At 42.5% G+C, this 21,680-nt stretch overlaps 1 protein-coding gene across 2 annotated transcripts in view; it reads left to right on the top strand.

Annotated features, from left to right (window-relative positions):
- KCNQ5 (potassium voltage-gated channel subfamily Q member 5) overlaps positions 1-21,680 on the top strand; it is a 626,149-nt gene that overhangs the window by 486,331 nt on the left and 118,138 nt on the right. For both annotated transcript variants that reach the window (XM_040261809.1, XM_040261808.1), the window contains exons 4-5: positions 9,572-9,747; positions 10,285-10,410. In XM_040261809.1, coding sequence (XP_040117743.1) covers positions 9,572-9,747; positions 10,285-10,410 — 302 coding nt within the window. The remainder of the gene's footprint in view (positions 1-9,571; positions 9,748-10,284; positions 10,411-21,680) is intronic.

The following is a 21,680-nucleotide window of genomic DNA, read 5'->3' as shown; positions in this document are numbered from 1 at the left end:
TTTTAGAACTAACACCCAAAAAAGATGTCCTTTTCATTATAGGGGACTGGAATGCAAAAGTAGGAAGTCAAGAAACACCTGGAGTAACAGGCAAATTTGGCCTTGGAATGCAGAATGAAGCAGGGCAAAGACTAATAGAGTTTTGCCAAGAAAATGCACTGGTCATAGCAAACACCCTCTTCCAACAACACAAGAGAAGACTCTACACATGGACATCACCAGATGGTCAACACTGAAATCAGATTGATTATATTCTTTGCAGCCAAAGATGGAGAAGCTCTATACAGTCAACAAAAACAAGACCAGGAGCTGACTGTGGCTCAGATCATGAACTCCTTATTGCCAAATTCAGACTTAAATTGAAGAAAGTAGGGAAAACCACTAGCCCATTCAGATATGACCTAAATCAAATCCCTTATGATTTATACAGTGGAAGTGGGAAATAGATTTTAAGGGACTAGATCTGATAGATAGAGTGCCTGAAGAACTATGGACTGAGGTTCATGACATTGTACTGGAGACAGGGATCAGGACCATCCCCATGGAAAAGAAATGCAAGAAAGCAAAATGGCTGTCTGGGGAGGCCTTTCAAATAGCTGTGAAAAGAAGAGAAGCAAAAAGCAAAGGAGAAAGGAAAGATACAAACATCTGAATGCAGAGTTCCAAAGAATAGCAAGAAGAGATAAGAAAGCCCTCCTCAGAGATCAATGCAAAGATATAGAGGAAAACACAGAATGGGAAAGACTAGAGATTGCTTTAAGAAAATTAGAGATACCAAGGGAACATTTCATGCAAAGATGGGCTCGATAAAGAACAGAAATGGTCTGGACCTAACAGAAGCAGAAGATATTAAGAAGAGGTGGCAAGAATACACAGAAGAACAATACAAAAAAGATTTTCACGACCAAGATAATCACGATGCTGTGATCACTCACCTAGAGCCAGACATCCTGGAATGTGAAGTCAAGTGGGCCTTAGAAAGCATCACTACCAACAAAGCTAGTGGAGGTGATGGAATTTCAGTTGAGCTATTTCAAATCCTGAAAGATGATGCTGTGAAAGTGCTGCACTCAGTATGCCAGCAAATTTGGAAAACTCAACAGTGGCCACAGGACTGGGAAAGGTCAGTTTTCATTCCAATCCCAAAGAAAGGCAATTCCAAAGAATGCTCAAACTACTGCACAATTGCACTCATCTCACACGCTAGTAAAGTAATGCTCAAAATTCTCCAAGCCAGGCTTCAGCAATACATGAACCACGAACTTCCAGATGTTCAAGCTGGTTTTCAAAAAGGCAGAGGAACCAGAGATCAAATTGCCAACATCTGCTGGATCATTGAAAAACCAAGAGAGTTCCAGAAAAACATCTATTTCTGCTTTATTGACTATGCCAAAGCCTTTGACTGTGTGCATCACACTAAATTGTGGAAAATTCTGAAAGAGATGGGAATACCAGACCACCTGACCTGCCTCTTGAGAAATGTATATGCAGGTCAGGAAGCAATAGTTATAACTGGACATGGAACAACAGACTGGTTCCAAATAGGAAAAGGAGTACTTCAAAGCTGTATATTGTCACCTTGCTTATTTAACTTCTATGCAGAGTACATGAGAAATGCTGGGCTAGAAGAAGCATAAGCTGGAATCAAGATTGCCGGGAGAAATATCAATAACCTGAGATATGCAGATGACACCACCCTATGGCAGAAAGTGAAGAGGAACTAAGAAGCCTCTTGATGAAAGTGAAAGAGGAGAGTGAAAAAGTTGGCTTAAAGCTCAACAGTCAGAAAACGAAGATGATGGCATCTGGTCCCATCACTTCATGGGAAATAGATGGGGAAACAGTGGAAACAGTGTCAGACTTTATTTTTGGGGGGGCTCCAAAATCACTGCAGATGGTGACTACAGCCATGAAATTAAAAGACGCTTACTTCTTGGAAGGAAAGTTATGACCAACCTAGATAGCATATTGAAAAGCAGGGACATTGCTTTCCCAACAAATGTCCATCTAGTCAAGGCTATGGTTTTTCCAGTGGTCATGTATGGATGTGAGAGTTGGACTGTGAAGAAAGCTGAGCACCAAATAATTGATGCTTTTGAACTGTGGTGTTGGAAAAGATTCTTGAGAGTCCCTTGGACTGCAAGGAGATCCAACCAGTCCATTCTGAAGGAGATCAGCCCTGGGATTTCTTTTGGAGGGAATGATGCTAAAGCTGAAACTCTACTTTGGCCACCTCATGCGAAGAGTTGACTCATTGGAAAAGTCTCTGATGCTGGGATGGATTGGGGGCAGGAGGAGAAGGGGATGACAGAGGATGAGATGGCTTGATGGCATCACGGACTCAATGAACGTGTGAGTGAACTCCGGGAGTTGGTGATGGACAGGGAGGCCGGGCGTGCTGCGATTCATGGGGTTGCAAAGAGTTGGACACGACTGAGTGACTGAACTGAACTGAACTGATAGACTGCAAAGTGATTATTAGTTAACAACCCATCATTTCACATAATTACTTCTTTTTTGTGGTGTAACATTTAAGATTCAGTCTAACAATTTTCAAATATATAATACAGCAATATTAACTATAAACACCCTTCTTTACATTGGATCCCGAAAACTCGTTCACCTTATAACTGGAAGTTTGTAATCTTTCACCAAGATCTCCCCATTTCTCCGCCCTACTCTCCTCCAGTAACCATGATTCTAGTCTCCATTCCTTTGAGTTTTACTTTTTGAGATTCCACATATGAGTGATATACAGTATCTACCTTTCTCTATCTGGTTTGTTTCAGTTAGCTTCTTGTCCTCAAGGTCATTCCATGTTTTTGCACACATTAGCATTTCCTTCTATCTCACGGTGAACAATATTTCAATAAAGATAGATAGATCTTCTTTATCTATTCATCCATTCATCGATGGACACAACTTGCTTCCATATCTGGCTGTTAAGAATAATTCTGCAGTGTACATGGGGATGCAGGTATCTCTTCAAGATCCTGTTTTAGTTAACTCTGGATATAAACCCAGAAATAGGATTGCTGTGATAGTTCTATTTTTAATTTTTTGAGGATCCTCCATACTGTTTTCCATAGTGGCTGCACCAATTTACCTTCTGACCAGCAAAGCAGAAGCGTTCTCATTTCTCCATATCCTCACCAACACTTGTTATCTCCTATCTTTTTGATAATCACCATTTTAACAGGTTTTGGTTTTCATCCCCTGATGATCAGTGATATTGAGCACCTTTTCCATACATCTGCCATTTATATGTCTTCTTTGGGAAAATATCTATTCAGATCTGCTGCCCAATTTTTAATTTGTTTGTTTTTTACTATTGAGTTGTATGAGTTATTTGTATATTATGGATATTAAATTCTTTTCAGCTATGTGATTTGAAAACATTTTTGCTCTTTCATTGCCTTTCCATTTTGTTAATGGTTTCCTTTACTGGACAGAACTTTTCAGTTTGCTATAGTTTCACTTGTTAATTTTTGCTTTTCTTGCCTTCACTTCTGATGTCAAGCCCAAAATATCATTGCCAAGGCCAATGTCAAGAAGCTTACCCCCTGTTTTCTTTTAGGAGTTTTATAGTTTCGGGTGTTACATTTAAGTTTTTTCCATTTTGAGTTAATTATTATGAGTGGTGTGTGATAGTGTCCAGTCTCACTCTCTTGCATGTGGCTGTTCAGTCTTCTCAACACCATCAATTGAAGAGACTGCTCTTTCCCTTCCCTATTGTGTATTCTTGGCTCCTCTGTCATTAACTAATTGTCCATATATATGTGTGGCTTCATTTCTGGGCTCTCTGTTCTGTTCCGTTGACCTTTGTGTGCTCTTATGCCAGTTTCATACCATTTTGATACTACAGCTTTGTATTATAATATGAAGTGAGGAAGTGTGATGTTTCTAGTTTCATTCTCCTTTGTCAAGGTTGTTTTGGTTATTCAGGGTTTTTTTGTTATTCCATACAAATTCAGAACTAATGTTCCATTTCTGTGGGGGGAGAAAAAACACTTTAATCTGATAGAGATTGCATTGAATCATTGCTTTGGGTAGTACGGACATTTTAATAATATGAATTGTTCCATCAGCATGGAGTATCTTTCCGTATTAGTGTCTTCTTCAGTTTCTTTGATCAATGTTTTATAGTTTTCACTGAACAGATTTTCCACCTCCTTGGTTTAATTCCTTCCTAAATATGTTATTCTTTTTGACGTTGCTATGAATGGGACTTTTTTCTCCGTTTCTCTTCCTGATAAATGGTTGTTGGTGTGTAGAAGCACAACTGATTTTTGAATTATTTATTTTGTGTCGTACAACTTTATTCAATTCATTGTTTCCAACATTTGTTTTGGTAAAATGTTTAGGATTTTCTATATATAATGCTTTGTCATTTGCAAGTAGTGACAGTTTTACTTCTTCCCTTCTGATCTGAGTGATTTTTATTTCTTCTCTTGCCTACTTGCTCTAACTAGGGCTTTCAATACTGTATTGAATAAAAGTGGCAACCATGAGCGTCCTTAACTTGTTCCTGTTCTTGAAGGGAAAGTTGTCAGTTTTTTAGCACTGACTATGATGTTCACTATGGGCTTGCTTTGTGGCCTTTATTATGTTGAGGTACATTCCCTCTATATCCACTTCATTGAGAGCTTTTATCATGAAAGTGTGTGAATTTTGTCAAATGCTTTTTCTACATTGATTGAGCTGATTATATCACGTTAGTTTTCTTTTGTTAATGTGGTGTATCACACTGATTTGCAGATATTGAGCCTCCTTGCATCCCTGGAATAAACCCTACTTGATCGTGGTGTATGATCCTTTTAATGTATTGTTGAATTCAGTTTCCTATAAGATTTTGTTAAGGACTTTTACATCTATGTTCATCACGGATGTGTCCTTTTATCTTTGGACAAGGTCCAAAACCTTGTCTGGTTTTGATATTAGATTAGTGCTAGTGCTAAGTCACTTCAGTCGACTCTTTGCAACCCCATGGGCTGTAGCCGGCCAGCCTCCTCTGCCCATGGAATTCTCCAGGCATGAATACTGGAGTGGGTTGCCATTTCCTTCTCCAGAGAGGATCTTCCGACCCAAGGATTGAACCCAGGTGCCCTGCATTGCAGGCGGTCACCTGCATTGCAGGTGGATTCTTTACCAACTGAGCTACCAGGGAAGCCTATTAGGGTAATAGTGACCTTGTACAATGAATTCAGAAATGCTTCCTCTACTTCTGCTTTTTTATGAAAGAGTTTGAGAAGGATTGGTATTTATTTTTCAGATGATGTAATTCACCACTGAAGCTATCTGGTCCTGGACGTTTTTGTTCACTAGGAAGTTTTTGATTACTGATTCCATCTCTTTGTTAGTGATTGGCCTGTTCCAATTTTCTATTTCTTCCTGATTTAGCCTTGTTAGATTGTATGTTTCTAGTAAGTTAGCTATTTCTTCCAGGTTGTCTGTTTCACTAAGATCTGTTTCTGGGAGTTTGTCTTGTTCTTTTGTTTGGAACATATTATTTTGTTTCTTCATTTTCCTTGACTCTCTGTTAATTTCTGTGCATTAGATAAAACTAGCCACCTACACTAGTCTTGACTGACAGATCTTGTATAGGAGATGAACATCATCAATTAGCCTAGCCTTTGCCTCTCATTGTCTCTGAAACATTTGTAATTGTCTAACCACCATGTTCTTAGTGGCTCCCAGTGGTCAAATATGTGCCAAGACTCATCAGTGTCTCAAGTAGAGGGTCACAGTCATCTTCCGGATGAATGCCAGTTGGAAGTTGGACCCTCAGGCAGCAGCTGGGAAAGTATGTGATTAGACCCTATCCAGGGAGAAACTGGGAGGTAGGCATTTCACCTGCTCCCTCCGTGCTGCTGCTGCTACTAAGTCACTTCAGTTGTGTCTGACTCTGTGCGACCCCATAGCCCACCAGGATCCTCTGTCCACAGGACTCTCCAGGTGAGAACACTGGAGTAGGTTGCCATTTCCTTCTCCAATGCACGCTAAGTTGCTTCAGTCATGTCTGACTCTGTGCGACCCTACGGACAGCAGCCCACCAGGCTCCTCTGTCCACAGGATTCTCTAGGCAAGAATACTGGAGTGGGTTGCCATTTCCTTCTCCAGTTCCCTCTGTACTGGACCCAGTTATTAATATATAGCCATGAAGTGGGGGCAGGGGACTGCGGGGTCCTGAACCCATTAAGAACTTTCTTTGCTGTAGCCCTGTAGGACTCCTGGATGCAAGCCCTGTTGGCTATCAAAGCCAAGTGATCCAGGGGTTTTTCTCCCAGCAGCTTCAAAAGCTGGGCCACCAGATATGTATAAAAACTCCTCGAGAAGGATACTGGCAAATTGGAGCAGGCCAGAGGGAGAGGGCAGGAGATATGTCCACTGGCTCCTGTGACCTCAGGAGAGAACTGCAGTCACTCTCCAGATGCATCTAAATTAGAGGCCTGACCTGTGGCAGTAGCTTGTAAAGTAGGCAAGTAGAATCCTCTCAGGAAAAGACAGGGAGATGGGCATTTCTACAGCCCAGGGCTCACACTCACTAACACCTGCTTCCCTGTCGGCTACAGAGTGTGTCTCATGGATGCCAGCCTCACAGCTTTCAGGGCTAGGTGTTTGGGGGACCTATCCCTCTGGTAGGAGTCTTAAAAATTGGGGTGCTAAATGTGGGGTTCAAACTCTCAGTCTCTCAGGGAGAAGCTAGGAGTTTGAGGTCCCTCCTGTGTGTCTGGCACTGTGCTAGGAGTGGGGTTTATGGTGACTATGTCTCAGCCTCTCCTGCTGTCTTGATGTGAGCGTTCTCTTTCTGGATTTCCTCCAGAGGGAATTTCTGCATGTGTAGTTGCTCATGTGGTGTGTCTGTGAGAGGAGGGCAGTTAGGAGCCTCCTGTGAGGCCATATTTAAAGGCCACACTTATAAAAGGTAAACCTTAGTGAGTATTGCTTTTTATAAATGTCAATGAATGACAGCTATAAATTATTACATTGCTGTAGAATTCTGTGCTGGTTTGATTAACAAGAGTATTTTTGATTGATGTTCCAGTTATTAAGCCACTGACGTGGTAAGAGAAGAAAGCTCAAGCTACTTTTAAATGTTTATAAATTTAAGTTTATTCTATAAACATTACTGAGTGCCTGCTCTGTTCTAGGTACTTGGGATACAAGTATCCAAACTTGTGGAAGCTCTAGTCTCCTAAGTAATGGACTACAAAAATAATACATACATTACATAAAAATAAGACAAGAGTACTCATAACTTCTAAAATATTAACCTGGGAAATATCTAGATGTACCGACAGCAAAACTCCAGCTGATGACTATAACCCAAGCAGAAGCACTTTTGTTGCTGACTCACCAGTGCCATTTGGTTGCTCACTTATGATTTCATTTCACTGAATTCTGACTTTCTGATCTGAATTACAATAAGGGTGTTAAATCAAATCTGTGGTTACCTTTGCATATTTTGTGACTTAAAATCTTTAGTTTATGATTCACTGTGTGCATAGCTTTTGAAACTGTCTCAGACCTACAGGGTTTCTTTTACTTTCTCTAGGTTTTGTCACCAAAAACATATTTTTGTGCTGTAATGTAACCGCTCTATAGCTAATTTTTAAAAACTGATACAATATGTGTTTTCTGTTTCACTTTTTTCATCTAGAATATCTAACAGATATTGGTGTTACAAGGATTAAAATAATATGACATTTGTAAAAAACTTAACACTAAAGAAAATGCCTGCACAAAGTAAATTTCAAGTCTGTGTTTTCTGCACCCACACTAGTCATTTATTTATTTCAACTATTTCTAATATTTTAGCATAGTAAGTAGGGTATTGTATCTTTTTCTTTGTACACTTGTGAGGAAGTAGTACTACAATGAGAAATAGAAGCATAATGTATATCCAGCAGGGCCATATAAGGAATGTTTCTTTGTCTATAAACCACTTGTCTCAGAAGAAAAGCCCTCTGAATGATGAAAACCAAGAGATGTTTTCACACTTAACTCTTTTTAAAGTTTTTTCCTGATTTCAAAAGATGTTTTCATTGTTATAAAACTGCAAGATTAATGAAATTAATAACTTCAAAAGTGAAAAGTCCTTTATCCACATTCTTATCCCGCCTCTCTACCCATAGAGAGAATTAATATTCTATGTATATCCTCACAAGTTTTTCCTAGTTGAATAATGTATTTTTTATTAAGTAAGACTACACTGTACATTCTGCTTTGCAACTGACTTCTAGTCACTTAATGTGCCTGGTGTTTGTATTAACAGTATTCACTTTCCTCTCCTCTCCAATAGCTACAGAGAAAAAGAAAAGGATACGTTTGTGGCTGGCTGTGTGCCCAACCACAAACTCACTCAGCCTACAGATCTAACAGTAGAAATGCCTTCCACTGACCTGTGTGCCAACCCCCAACCCTCTCTCCAAGTCCTGACCCAAGAGGGCACCCGGAGAGTGACTCTAAAGATCCTCACAGTCCACATCCAGGGGCCAGACCTTCCTGCGGGCATGAAGGACTGGGCTGAATGAAAAATCCACATTCACTCAGCGGTTAACCCTGAGGACCCCAGAAACATAGTAAATGCTGCACCCTGAGGGGTCTAAGTGTTGCTGCCTGGCCTTGCACGCCCACCTGGAGCAGGAAGGATATTTTATTGAGGATGAGCAGGTCGAGCTGACTTACCGTAAAATCGCCATTGGAGGCTATTCATCCCACTTCACTCCTCCCGCTTCAAAGCTACTTTCCATCACTCCAATATTTACCCTTGGAGCGATTAAGTCCTCCTTTATCTTTTCTGTACTTTCGTTAGCTGCTCTTTTCAGCAGGTATGATTTAAGCCGAATGTCAATATGTCAGACATTAAATATCCATTCCCATGCACAGTGTGTACAATTACCTCCTCTGTTATAACAAACGGAATGTCAATTAACTTGAGTGCAGAAGTTACCCAAAACTGACTGACAGCAGTTTATAAAGGACTCTACCAAGAGTGCTTGAAGTATTTAGCTTAGTTGAGGCCTTTCTTTCAGGCTGCAAAGCTGCAGACACAACAACAGAAGTGAAATTTTTGTAGGAAGGAGCGACAAGCTTTGGGGGCAAGAAAACAGGAAACATGATTGTGCCAAGCAGCACTTTCACAGCTAGATGATGCCTCCACGGCATCATCCGGGAAGCTTTGGGGCTGGGGCTCCTGCCGGCAGGACACGCCCCTCCAACCGTGACGCCAGGACTTCAGTGAAGGGTGCCCCCAGCCCCTAAGCCCCCCAGAGCACCAGACCTTCCGAAGGCCACGTCCAGTTCTTCAAAAATTAAACAGGAAGTGGTCCAAACCGGATGGCTAAAGCAGAGAATGGCCGAGGGGTAAGAACGAGTCAGCAGAAGGCCCTGCCCTCCACCTTCCGCTCCGCGGCCATCACGGAGCTCACGTGGCGGCCGCCAGCCTGGAGCTCAAGGCCTGCTCCCAGGGCCCCAAATAGGTCCAAAGTGACGCGTTCTGAAATCCTCTCTGGAAAACGAAAACCTCTTGGCTGTGCGACTTACGGCTGCTTCAACCCGTTTCTTTCAGATACCATTGTCCTCATCGCCTCCATAGCGGTCGTTTCTGCCAAAACTCAGGGTAACATCTTCGCCACGTCGGCACTGCGCAGCCTGCGTTTCCTGCAAATCCTGCGCATGGTGCGTATGGACCGGCGCGGCGGCACCTGGAAGCTGCTGGGCTCCGTGGTCTACGCGCACAGCAAGGTGAGCTCACGCCTTCCGCACCCAAACTCTTCGGAAGCAAACTTGGGCTTTTCAGAAACTGGCCAAAGCCATGCGAGGACACAATGTGGATTATGTAAAAGTCACCATAAATATCCAAGCAGTAGTCAAACACATGAAATCATGCTCAGATTTTGTTTTTGTTCCTGTTTCAAGTATTTTTCACCTCTAAAAAATCTCTTTCTTTTTATATCTATAAGGCTTCCCTCATAGCTCAGTCGGTAAAGAATCTGCCTGCAATGCAGGAGCCGGGTTCAATTCCTGGGTCGGGAAGATCCCCTGGATAAGGAAATGGCAACCCTCTCCAGTATTCTTGCCTGGAGAACCCCATGGACAGAGGAGCCTAGCAGGCTATAGTCCATGCGGTCACAAGAGTCAGACACCACTTAGTGACTAAACCACCACCACCACCATACCCAAGCAGTAGTCAAAGACATGAAATCATGCTTAGATTTTGTTGTTGTTCCTGTTTCGAGTATTTTTCACCTCTAAAAAATCTCTCATTCTTTTTATATCTAGGAATTAATCACAGCTTGGTACATAGGATTTTTGGTTCTGATTTTTTCATCTTTCCTTGTCTATCTGGTGGAAAAGGATGCTAATAAGGAGTTTTCTACATACGCAGATGCTCTCTGGTGGGGCACGGTGAGTGCGAAAATCCAGTTTTATTTATGGGATGTTGTGAGATGTTTCCTTTGAATACAGTGCAGTGATTCCCATGAGCGGTCTCAGTAAAACTATAAAGAACTTCCAAAAGGGAAGTTTTGTGCAAATACACAGCACTTTTAATTATCTGAAGAGTTGCCTCATCTGTTTAGGTCTAACAAAGTCCTCTTACAAATCAACTTACTGCTTCATGCGTGCCAGTCTGTTGCAAAATAAAAACGAATAATTTTTTAACCTTGATTAAAATGTTCACGGGCTCACTTATTTAACTTTGTGGAGCACAGCTTTGAAGTACAAATTGTTGTGTTGTCACTCATCAGAAAGTTTATCTGAGGCTTTAAAAAAAGAAATAGTAGCTGAACAAAAGCTATGAGTAAAAGTGTGGTACCAAAAGGGAAAGAGAAAAGAGTGGTAACCATCTGTGAGATCAGAGATTACAGACACGGTGTTTCAAATTTTTCTACTCTTTTTTTCCTTTATATTGTTGTTAAAGGATGGTTTTCCAAACAAATAAAAGTTAAAATATGACTCTAGTACACATAGAAAATAAAGCATGTGTAACTATTTTAAGTTATTATCAATGAAGGAACTAAGAAGATGTTACAGCCAGTTCAAAGGACTATCCACAGAACAGAAGTGTATAAAGATTAGGAGTATTAAATGTGCAAACAGAGGCAAACCTGGCTTCTTCCACAGTGAAAGCAGGAAGTCAGAGGAACCCTCACCAGACAGGATTTATTTACATATCTATAGACAAAAATTATTTTGCATTCCTGTTGCAGCTTACACAATCATAAAATAGCTCAAAGGCCATGAAAGGTGCAGAGCCTGCCCCATCGAATCAGAAATCGATAACCTAGAAGAACATACTCTAAACAGCACATAGTTTTGCACTGAAGCAAAAATTGTCTTTCTATTGTAAAGAATTTGTTAAACAGTCATTGAATTGTGTACCCTAATAAGAATGTTTTAGGATAAAGGAATGCTTTATACAATGTGTAAACTACATTTCTTTTTATTTTATTCCTTAATATGTTCCAAAAGGGTGAAAATACAACAGCTGTTAGAGTTGTCTGAAGAGTCTCTTTGGTCTAGCAAATTTGCTGTCTTATAAATCACTTGTAATATTTCCTGAGTATTAGATTGTTGCCAAAATAAAGGTGCATCATCTTCTTAAACGATGATTGAAGCATTAGTAAGTTTGTTAGCCAGTCTGCTTCATGGAGCTCCCTGCTGCACTCTTCCGCTATTTGTCAGAAGCTCATCAGTGAGAACTAGAATTGTCATCAAAGACGAGGATAACTCGTCAGGGCTTGAAGTAAGCAGAACCTGGTATAGCATAGCAGCAATAAAATGAATAAGAATCAGAAGTATAGTCATTTGAAGATTAAGATTCTTTTTCCTTAGATTGTCAGAGCTAAATGTCTACAAGATTGTGTCACTGATAACAAAGCATCCTGTTGTTTCATAATTTGGTTTCCAACTCCTTGCCCTCCCCCACAAGCAATAATGACCACTTTGAAAGACGGAAAGTGGAAAACCCAAAAGAGAGCTGTCATCTGACATGCCTAAAATACTTTTTATGTGTTGAGAACAAATGAAAATGTATGACTCATAGTGGGGATAAACTGAGTAAACTGAGCGAAAAGGAGGTTTTTCTAGCCAGGAAGGGGAAGACAGCGATTTGAATTTTAGTTTTTGCATCACTGTGAAGATCCTAATGTGGCTGAATGACTGAGACCGTTGGGCGCCCTTCTGTACTGAGGTGCAGCTGCTGGTGCATCCACCTGACACCTCTCTAGCCTTCCTTCCATCCATCTTCCTTTCTCCTTCCTACTACTCTCCTTCCTACTTATCCCCTTCCTACTGCATTGTGTGTTGAGTGTGTGGGGGAAACTCTCAATGTACTTAGTCACCAGCTTGTTTCTTTGCCAGAATAACCCACGTAGCAGGTTTCCAAAGGTCATCTCTGTGCCTTTCAGGGAAAAGCAGCATCTATTCATTGATTTCAGTGCAGCAGTGCTATTCAACTGAAGTTTAACCTGTACCTAGGGCTTCCCTGGTAGCTCAGCTGGTAAAGAATCTGCCTGCAATGCAGGAGACCCTGGTTCAATTCCTGGGTAGAGAAGATTCCCTGGAGAAAGGCTAGGCTACCCATACCAGTATTCTTGGGCTTCCCTTGTGGCTCAGTTGATAAAGAATCTGCCTGCGAAGCGGGAGACCTAGGTTCGATCCCTGGGTTGGGATCAACCAAGAGATCCCTGGAGAAGGGAAAGGCTACCCACTCCAGTATTCTGGCCTGGAGAATTCCATAGACTGTATAGTCCATGGGATCGCAAAGGGTTCGACACGACTGAGTGACTTTTGCTTCACTGCCTCTGATGCTAGGAGGGACTGGGGGCAGGAGGAGAAGGGGACGACAGAGGATGAGATGGCTGTAAGGCATCACCAATTCAATGGACATGAGTTTGGGTAAACTCTGGGAGTTGGTGATGGACAGGGAGGCCTGGCGTGCTGCAGTTCATGGGGTCGCAAAGAGTCGGGCACGACTGAGTGACTGAACTGAACTGAACTGAACTGAACTGAATCTGTACTTAGAATCTTTGAATGGCCTAATTATATTTCTTTCTAAAAAAAAAAAAAATCTAGTCTTGAAGCAAAAATTTTCTAAGATACTGAGCTTCTAGGAATAAAAAAAGGCCTCGTTGGTCCGCAGTGGGTTTGTTGGTATTAACTAACTCATTAATGAAATTGTCTAAAGCCATAAAAAGCAAATAAGAGAACTTACTAGTTCTGTCCTTATAAGAAGAACATATACTAGGTCTCCAAAATGAAGTAAAACAAATATAGAATACTCCACTGTGCTTAGTCACTCAGTCGTGTCCAACTCTTTGCAACCCCATGGACTGTAGCCCACTAGGCTCCTCTGTCCATGGGGATTCTCCAATCAAGAATACTTTAATAGGTTACCATGCCCTCCTCCAGGGAATCTTCCCAACCCAGGGATCAAACCCAGGTCTCCTGCCCTGCAGGTGGATTCTTTACCATCTGAGCCACCAGGGAAGCCCAAGAATACTATAATGGGTTACCACACCCTCCTCCAGGTGGTCTTCCTAACCCAGGGGTTGAACCCAGGTCTCCCACACTACAGGCGGATTCTTTACCAGCTGAGGCACCAGGGAAGCCCAAGAATACTGGAGGGCATAGCTGATCTCTTTTCCAGGGGATCTTCCTGACCCAGAAATCAAACTGGGGTCTCCTGCATTGCAGGTGGATTCTTTATCAGCTGAGCTACCAGGGAAGCCCATGGAATACTCTACGTTTTATTATATATTAATGAAGACCTCAATGAAATCTTTCTAGTTAAAACTGTCCCTGTTGCATGTAATGCATACCTTGCTAACTAAGGAAACATCCGGAATATAGGGAAATGAAGGAAATGAAAGAATCCTGATTTGATGAGTTTCTTAGTGCTGGGCTTTGGTGAAAAAAAAGAAATCCCATTTATTAAAAAAAAAAAAAAACCTGAAGTAGCGATATATAATTTAAAATGCAATTTGTAGTCTATGGATACAGCATTCAGTGAATTCCAAATATTATATGCAAAACTCTTCCATGAAGAAGATACTTTTCCCAAACCAACTTTAGGAAGAATGCATAGTGCGATCAGCACTGCTCAAAGCAATAGCAGTTCAGAGAACTTTGGTCCCTGGAAACTCTTCCCATAATAATAGATGACAATACTCAGCCCATAGTCCATAGAAAGGGCTGGTGTTAAGCCCCTGGCAAGTACCCAACCACAGATGGGAGCTGCATGAATGGATATGGGGAACCTCTACAGCAAAGGAGCAGAGACCAATGCCCTTCCTGACAGACCTACAGCTTCAGGACAAACCTACAGCTGCAGGGCAGAAGGGCTTTGGGAATCAAGGTTTCAATGAACCATGTTCTGGACTCTGAATGAACAACTGAAGAGGCATTGATGATGGACGTTGCTGAGACCAGGCAGCTATAAGAGGACAGGGTCTTCTGATTGCACAGCAGAGCTCTGCTTAACATCACTTCCTATTAGTATTACCCTCCTTTTCAGTTACTTCAGGTTTATTCTGAAATAATCAAAGAACAGGTTTTCCTGGATTTATTTTTTTATTATGAGCTCCTTCTTTCCTGTTATTATCTCCCTCCTTTTGATTTGATTTAGATTTATTCTGAAGTAACTTAAGATCCCATCCTCCTAAAGTAGTTTTTCCTTGTAATGACCTTATCCTTGAAGGCCAACTTGTCCTTTTTTTAATTTACCACTCTTACTGTGTTGAAGATGGTGTTATGGGTTTTCTTTAAAGATGCAACAGCAGCAGATGGTATAAACCTACTCTTGAGGTATAAACCTACTCTGAATATAGCCTCTACCTGAGACCTGTGCTTGACATGATTCCTTTAGACATGTAGAGGATTTGGCATTGGCCAGTTAGTCCTAGAATGTGCTCTTAAAAACCTCATACTTTTCCCAAGCAACAGTATGGAAGGCTCTGTATGTAATGCACACTCAACAGGTTATGCAGCCCATATGTATGCCGTGAATTCATCCCCCTACAAAATCTAACAATAGGAAATGGTGCCAATTTGTGGAAAGAGCAAGGATACCCTTGTCCTTGATGACACTTGTCACCTTTCTGAGAATCAACCCCCCTTCCACCAGGACCTAGTGTTTTCTGCCACCTCTTAGAAGCTATTGGTTTCTGACTCAGTAAATCTGCTGGTACCGCAAATAGAAGTGTTTCTTACTACCAATGTGTGACCTGATGGAATCAGAAGTTTTACTTCCAACTATTCAAGATTATTAACAACCAAGTGAAAAGTGAGACATATACCCTTGGGGATACTTTCCATACAGTCTAGTGGTTATTAACCTCTCCAAGCCCCACGCCTACCTTTGGGGCATTTATGGGGTATATTGGGCATGAATCCCTGGAGAACTCTTTCCTAAGACATCTATTCTTAAAATTGGCACACGTGCAACTCTGGACACTTTTGTTCAGTGTTATTCTAATAGTACTGAGCACATGCTGTATTAAAAAAAAAAAAAAAACAGTATTATAGTCAGGAGACCAGGGTTCTAACCCCTTCGTTAGTGTTAGTAGAGATGTGATATTAAGCAATTGTTTAATATTGCTATAAAACTGAAAACAATAATAGTACCCAAACACAAAGTTGCTCTGTGTTTCAAATGAGACTAGGACGTGTGGATTCACTTTATCCAATACTAGATAGCTGTGACTGCCACTGTTATTGCTTATCTGACCACAAGCCTGGGAGAACAGTAGGGAGTGCTAATGCCCTGAGCCCCTGCCACAGCAGAACCTGAGTTTCATGATGCTACCACCATGGAGTTTCCAATGTGTAAAGACTGAAAATCTTTCTGACCTACTAGTTCAAGATGACCAAATGTCAAAATTAACTTCATAGATTCTATGACTACCTATGCTCAGGAAGTAGCCCAAGAGATTACTTCGGCGAAGAGAAGAGAAGAGGGAAGAAAAGAGACTAGAAATAAGAGAAACAGAGCAGAGAGGAGGAAAGAGTGGGGAGGGAGAAGGAGATTGTTGACAACTGTTGACAGGAATCTTCCCCCTTAAGGAACCCCCTTAGGAACTGCTGGAGGGAATGTAAGTTGTGCACCCACTATGGAAACCAATACAGCTATTCCTCAAGAAAATTAAGACTGGAACTACCACATGATTCTGCAATTCTGCCCTAAAGAAAACAAAAGCACTAGCTGGAGAAAATATATGCACCTCATATTCTATTACAATAGCCAAGATTTACAATAGCAGTGCTGTTTACAATAGCCAAGATATAGAAGCAACCTAAGCACCCATCAACAGATGAATGGATAAAGAAGATATGTTTATATATGCAGTGGAATATTACTCAGCCATAAAAAAAGAATGAAATGATGCTATTTGCAGCAACATGGATGGACCTAGAGATTATCACACTCAGGAAAATAAGTGAGAAAGAGAAAGACAAATACCATATGATTTCACTTACATGTGGAATCAACAGTACAAAACAAATATACAAACATAGTAAAACAGAAACAGAGTTACAGATACAGAAAACAAACAGGTGGTTGCCAGAGGGCAGAGCAGGAGAGAGAGGGAAGAAACAGGTGAGGGAGATTGAAAGGTACAAAATAAGTGAGTCCCAGGTATAAAGGGTACAGTGTGGGAAATATAGCCAATAACTGTACGATGTCTTTGTATGGTGATATCATAACTAGACTTACCTTGGTGATGGTTTAAAAATGCTATAGAAATACCAAATCACTGTGTTGTGTAACAGGCACTAACAAAGGGCTTTAGGTCAATTATGGCTCAAAACAAACAAATAAACTCATAGAAAAAGAGACCAGATGTGTGTTTACCAGAGGCAGGGAGTGGAAGGTGGAGGAATTGAATGAGGATGGTCAAAAGGCACAAACTTCCAGCTATAAGTGCCATGGGTATGATGTACCATGCAATAAGTATAATGAGCTCTGCTGTGCATTATATATGAAAGTTGCTAACAGAGTAAATCCTAAGAGTTTTAAAAATTATATATATATGTGTATATATATATATATATCCATTTCTTTAATGCTGTATCTATATGAGATGATGGGTGTTCACTGAACTTACAGTGTTAATTATTTCATGATGTGTTCAAGTCAGGGCATTGTACTGTGCACCTTAAACTTCTGCAAAGCTGTGTGTCAATTATATCTCAATAAAACTGGAAGAAAAAAGATTAAATAAAATAAAAATAATTTTAAAGGGACCCCCCTGCTTAGGGGGAAATTATACTGTACTGTGGAAATCTACTAATAGTCTATTTTAATATGCTTACATAAATGCATTAGCTATAAACAGCTATTCATACCTGAGTTCTCAAAACCAGACCAGTAAATATTTGTTGATTTGTTGCTTGAAGAAAAGAAGGTAGATTTATATCTCCTGGTCTCCAATTAATTGTGCTATTGAAAACAAACAATTAACTGTGCCTAACCTATGTCTAAATTATAATCTGAACACAGCACCTGCCTCCCATTAAAGAAGAATATTGAGGAAAGCTTGGACCCGAGTTTACATTTGTTTTGCAGTATGATTCCTGAGAGAGAAAACACTTGATTGTTGAACCCCCTAAGGGGCCCGGAGCAGACCTCCGACTTTGCTACCATAATTACTCCTTTCTGCCAATATTTGCAACCTAAAGACTTTCAGAAAAATCTCTCCTTACCTGCATGACTGCAGTTGAGGGCAAAGCTTCCTCTGAGCTGCTCCCACCTGCTGCAGCCCCTTCCAGTAACTGTCCACCTGGAAGGACAGCACAACCCGCAGGCACCACCCAGCCCACCTGATGAGGCCACAGGAAGCGGGCCTGTCCTTCTTGTCCCAACCCTTCCCGTCAGGCTGGTCTGCCGGCTTCCACCGCTAGTCATGAAGTGTGACAACCAATTAAAGTATTATTTTGCTAAAACAACACTGCAAGAGATATTGGAACTTCTAAAAAATGTGTTTTTTAATTGTTTAGGGACTTCCCTGGTGACTGAGATGGTAAAGAATCTGCCTGCAAAGCAGGAGACCTAGGTTCGATTCCTGGGTCAGGAAGATCCCCAGGAAAAGGGAATGGCTACCCGCTGCAGTATTTTGGCCTGGAGAATTCCATGGACAGAGGAGTCTAGTGGGCTACAGTCCATGGGGTTGAATGAGTCCAAAAGAGATTCTGGAACTTTTTAAAAGTGTATCTTTTAATTGTTTGAATTCAAAACTTTATGACCTTTCATAGTCAAAAGTCAATGAGTATGAATCAATAATAAGTAAATATGTATATAAATACATAAATTTTCAAAATTTCACTAACCAGCAGATGTTAAGAGCATAGATCCTAGAGGCTCTAGAAGGAGTCAGAAAATGGAACGACACTCAATACAGTGGGTTTCCTCCAGGCGTGATTTTTGCCAACTCCTTAAGATCACACATGCCAACTATAAGTAGGTAATTCCTGCCAGGAGCTCCCAGGGAAGAGGGTGTCTTCAGGGCTCTCTGTGACCCCACCTTCCTCTAGCTTTACATCCAAATCAGACCAGTTACTGCAGCTCAGTCACTGGAGCTGCACGTGACTTCTGGAACACAGAAGTGGGTACATTGCTGAGCACAAGTGTGGGAGCAGAGACCCAGAAAGGATACTCAGTTCATGTGCAAAGGACCAACTGAAAAAGCTTCCCAGGGCCTTCCAGTTACTGGGGAAAGGGAAGAAACATAAAGTAGCTGCACTGGGGTACCTCAAAGACAGCTTGACCTGAAAGCCTGGATAATCAGCAGCCTTCCTGCAGACTAGTGCCTCAGAAGGTCAAGAATCTGCCTGCAATGCTGGAGATCCAAGACTTGATCCTTGGGTTGGGAAGATCCCCTAGAGAAGGAAATGTCATCCACTCCAGTATTCTTGCCTGGGAAATCCCATGGACGGAGGAGCCTGCTGGGCTACAGTCCATGGAGTCACAAAGAGTTGGTCATGACTGAGAGGTTAACACTTTCACTTTCCTGCAGCCCTCTTTCAGGATGGTTTGATGCAATGCAGCTCCCTGGTAGCTCAGGTGGTAAATAATCTGCCTGCGGTGCAGGGGACCTGGGTTCAATCCCTGGGTTAGGAAGATCCCCAGGAGGAGGGCGTGGCAGCCCACTCCAGTATTCTTGCCTGGAAAATCCCCCTGAACAGAGGAGCCTGGTGGGCTACAGCCCATGGAGTTGCAACGAGTCAGACACGACTGAGCAACTAAGCGCAGCACAACCAGAGGTTGCCTGAGAAAGAGGGCAGCCAGGTCAAGCAGGGGGGTCAGCGCAAGCCCCCTGATAACAGCAGGAGGCCCAGTTTCCCCCTTTGCAGCCATAGGAAGCAAAATGATCTGCCCCACAGGCACAAAACAGGAACCCTCGCCCATGCTTCCTGGCATCCTGGTGCTATATCCTTCCCCAGCCTCACCTTCAACAAAAGGCCCCTCAGCCCTCAACCAAGCAACACCCCAGTGACTGTGAGGTCCGGCGGAGGAAGTGGCTGCCCCAGACTGGGCTGTGGGCCACTCCAGCTCCTCCTGGCCTGGCCCTGGTGGCACAAGGAGAAGGTGGGAGGGTCTCGCCATCCTCCACCCCAGGCAACCCAGGTGTGACTCTCAGGGTTCATGACACCTCCTCACCAGTTCTGTAAGAGGGGCAGCCCTGAGTTCAAAAGGAGGGCATGGCTCTCTTAACTGGACTGAGAACGTGGTTGCTTTGCTGTGTCTGGAGGCAGCAGATTAAAACCCACTCAGCCCCAGGCCCAGGAGAACAACTCAGATGTGTGACTGGAATGGAAAGCAGACGAAGAAATGCAACATTATTGCTGTGACCAGACCATGAAATTTCTCCTTCCGTTTATTATTGTTAATAAACTACTGGAAAGGATTAAGCTGTTTTGCAGAAATGGTGCGGTAGATTAAACTCCTTTCTGCATATTTAAGGTTATGAACCTGTCATGAGATGTAGCCAGGAGTGTTTTATCTGCAATCAGAATCCCTTCTGAGACTGCCGATGGCATCTGGTTCACTGCTGGTTTGCAGAGCACGTTCTTTCTCACACCCTCACAGCCCAAACAAGCCCTCCCCGTTCCAAGCCCTTCTCTCCCTGCAGGTGATCCTCCTTGTCCTTCACTGCAGGTAATGAAGCCACCGTGAGCTTTTCCAGCCCAGCTCCCTCTTCACGTTGTGCCCACACAGTCTCCACCCTGTGGAGGATACGTTCATCCACATGACCAAGGGCAGCCCTCCACCATGTGCCCATCCCCTCGGCTTGCTGTGGCTGCTTAGTCACTGAGTCACATCTGACGCTTTGCAGCCCCATGAACTTTCATCTGCCAGGTTCCTCTGTCCATGGCATTTCCCAGGCAAAATACTGGAGTGGGTTGCCATTTCCTTCTCCAGGGGATTTGCCCCACCCAGGGATCAAAGCTGAGTCTCCTGCATTGGCAGGTGAATTCTTTACCGTCTGACCACCAGGGGAGCCCCTTTCTCGGGTACCCCCCCCCACCATAAAGCCCCCAGCTCCCCTCTCCAGACTTGGCCTCTCTGCAGACAGGCATAGATCCATCCTAGAAATCCCCACCTCACGTCAGAGATTCCCAGGAGTTCTCACCCCAGTTTCTCACTCTGTTTGTTACCAATGTTCTTGAAAGGTTTCTTTATTTGTTTACTGAACACTTACTGAGGTCCTCTTACTTTGTGGCAAACTTCATGCTAGAAAACAAAGAGTAAAGAAACAGTCCCTCCTTCTAGTTGAGGAAATGCGGCCCAAGGGAAAGCAGAGTAGACCACCCCTCATGATAAGAGCCGATAGGAAACATGCAGGCCAGAGAGAAACCAGAGGCCCTGCCATAGACAGTGGGCAGGGGGCCTCTCTGAGGACAGCCAGCTTAGGACAAGATCGTAGAATGAGAAGGAGCCCTGGCAAGGGGGAATGGCTGAGGGGAGAGACTGTGCAAGGGCTATGCAGAAGGATGACCTCGCCTGTTCAAGGAGCTGAAAGGACACTGTTCAAAGTGCAGTGAGCAAAGGGAAGCCCAGAGCTGTATGGGGGTGCCGTGGAGACAGGGTCATGTGCTCCACAGCTCAGAGCTTAGAATTTATTCTGAATTTGGTGAACAGCCATTGCAGGGCTTCTAGAAAGGAGTAAGAAAATAGCCCCTGTGCAGAAGGAAACAAGAGAAGCAGGAGCAAAAGCAGAAAAGGCAATTGAGAGATGACGGCTCATGATCTTCAAGAGCCAGGACATGGAAACAACCTCAGGGTCATGACAATGGGCAGCAGGAGGGTGTGCTGTACACATGAGGGGATTGCTACTCAGCATAGAAAATGAAGAAACTCTGCCAACTGCAGCCAGGTGGATGGACCTTGACCTCTAAGTGCAACAAGTCAGACAGGGACAGATACTGTATGATCTCACTTATATGTGTTTTTAAAAAAAATGGGCATAGAAGGAGCCTGCCTCAACATAGGCCCTATATGATAAGCCTACAGCAAACATTATTCTCAATGGTGAAAAACTGAAAACATTACTCCTAAGATCAGGAACAAGAAAAGAGTGTCCACTTTCATCATTATTATTCAACATAGTTCTGGAAGTCATAGCTACAGCAATCAGAGAAGAAAGAGAAATAAAAGGAATCCAGATCAGAAAAGA

Source organism: Oryx dammah, unplaced genomic scaffold, assembly GCF_014754425.2.
Source record: "Oryx dammah isolate SB20612 unplaced genomic scaffold, SCBI_Odam_1.1 HiC_scaffold_19, whole genome shotgun sequence".
In the NCBI taxonomy this organism is placed as follows: Eukaryota; Metazoa; Chordata; class Mammalia; order Artiodactyla; family Bovidae; genus Oryx; species Oryx dammah.
The sequence above is the reverse complement of the archived record's forward strand: the minus strand, read 5'-3'. Positions and strand labels throughout refer to the sequence as shown.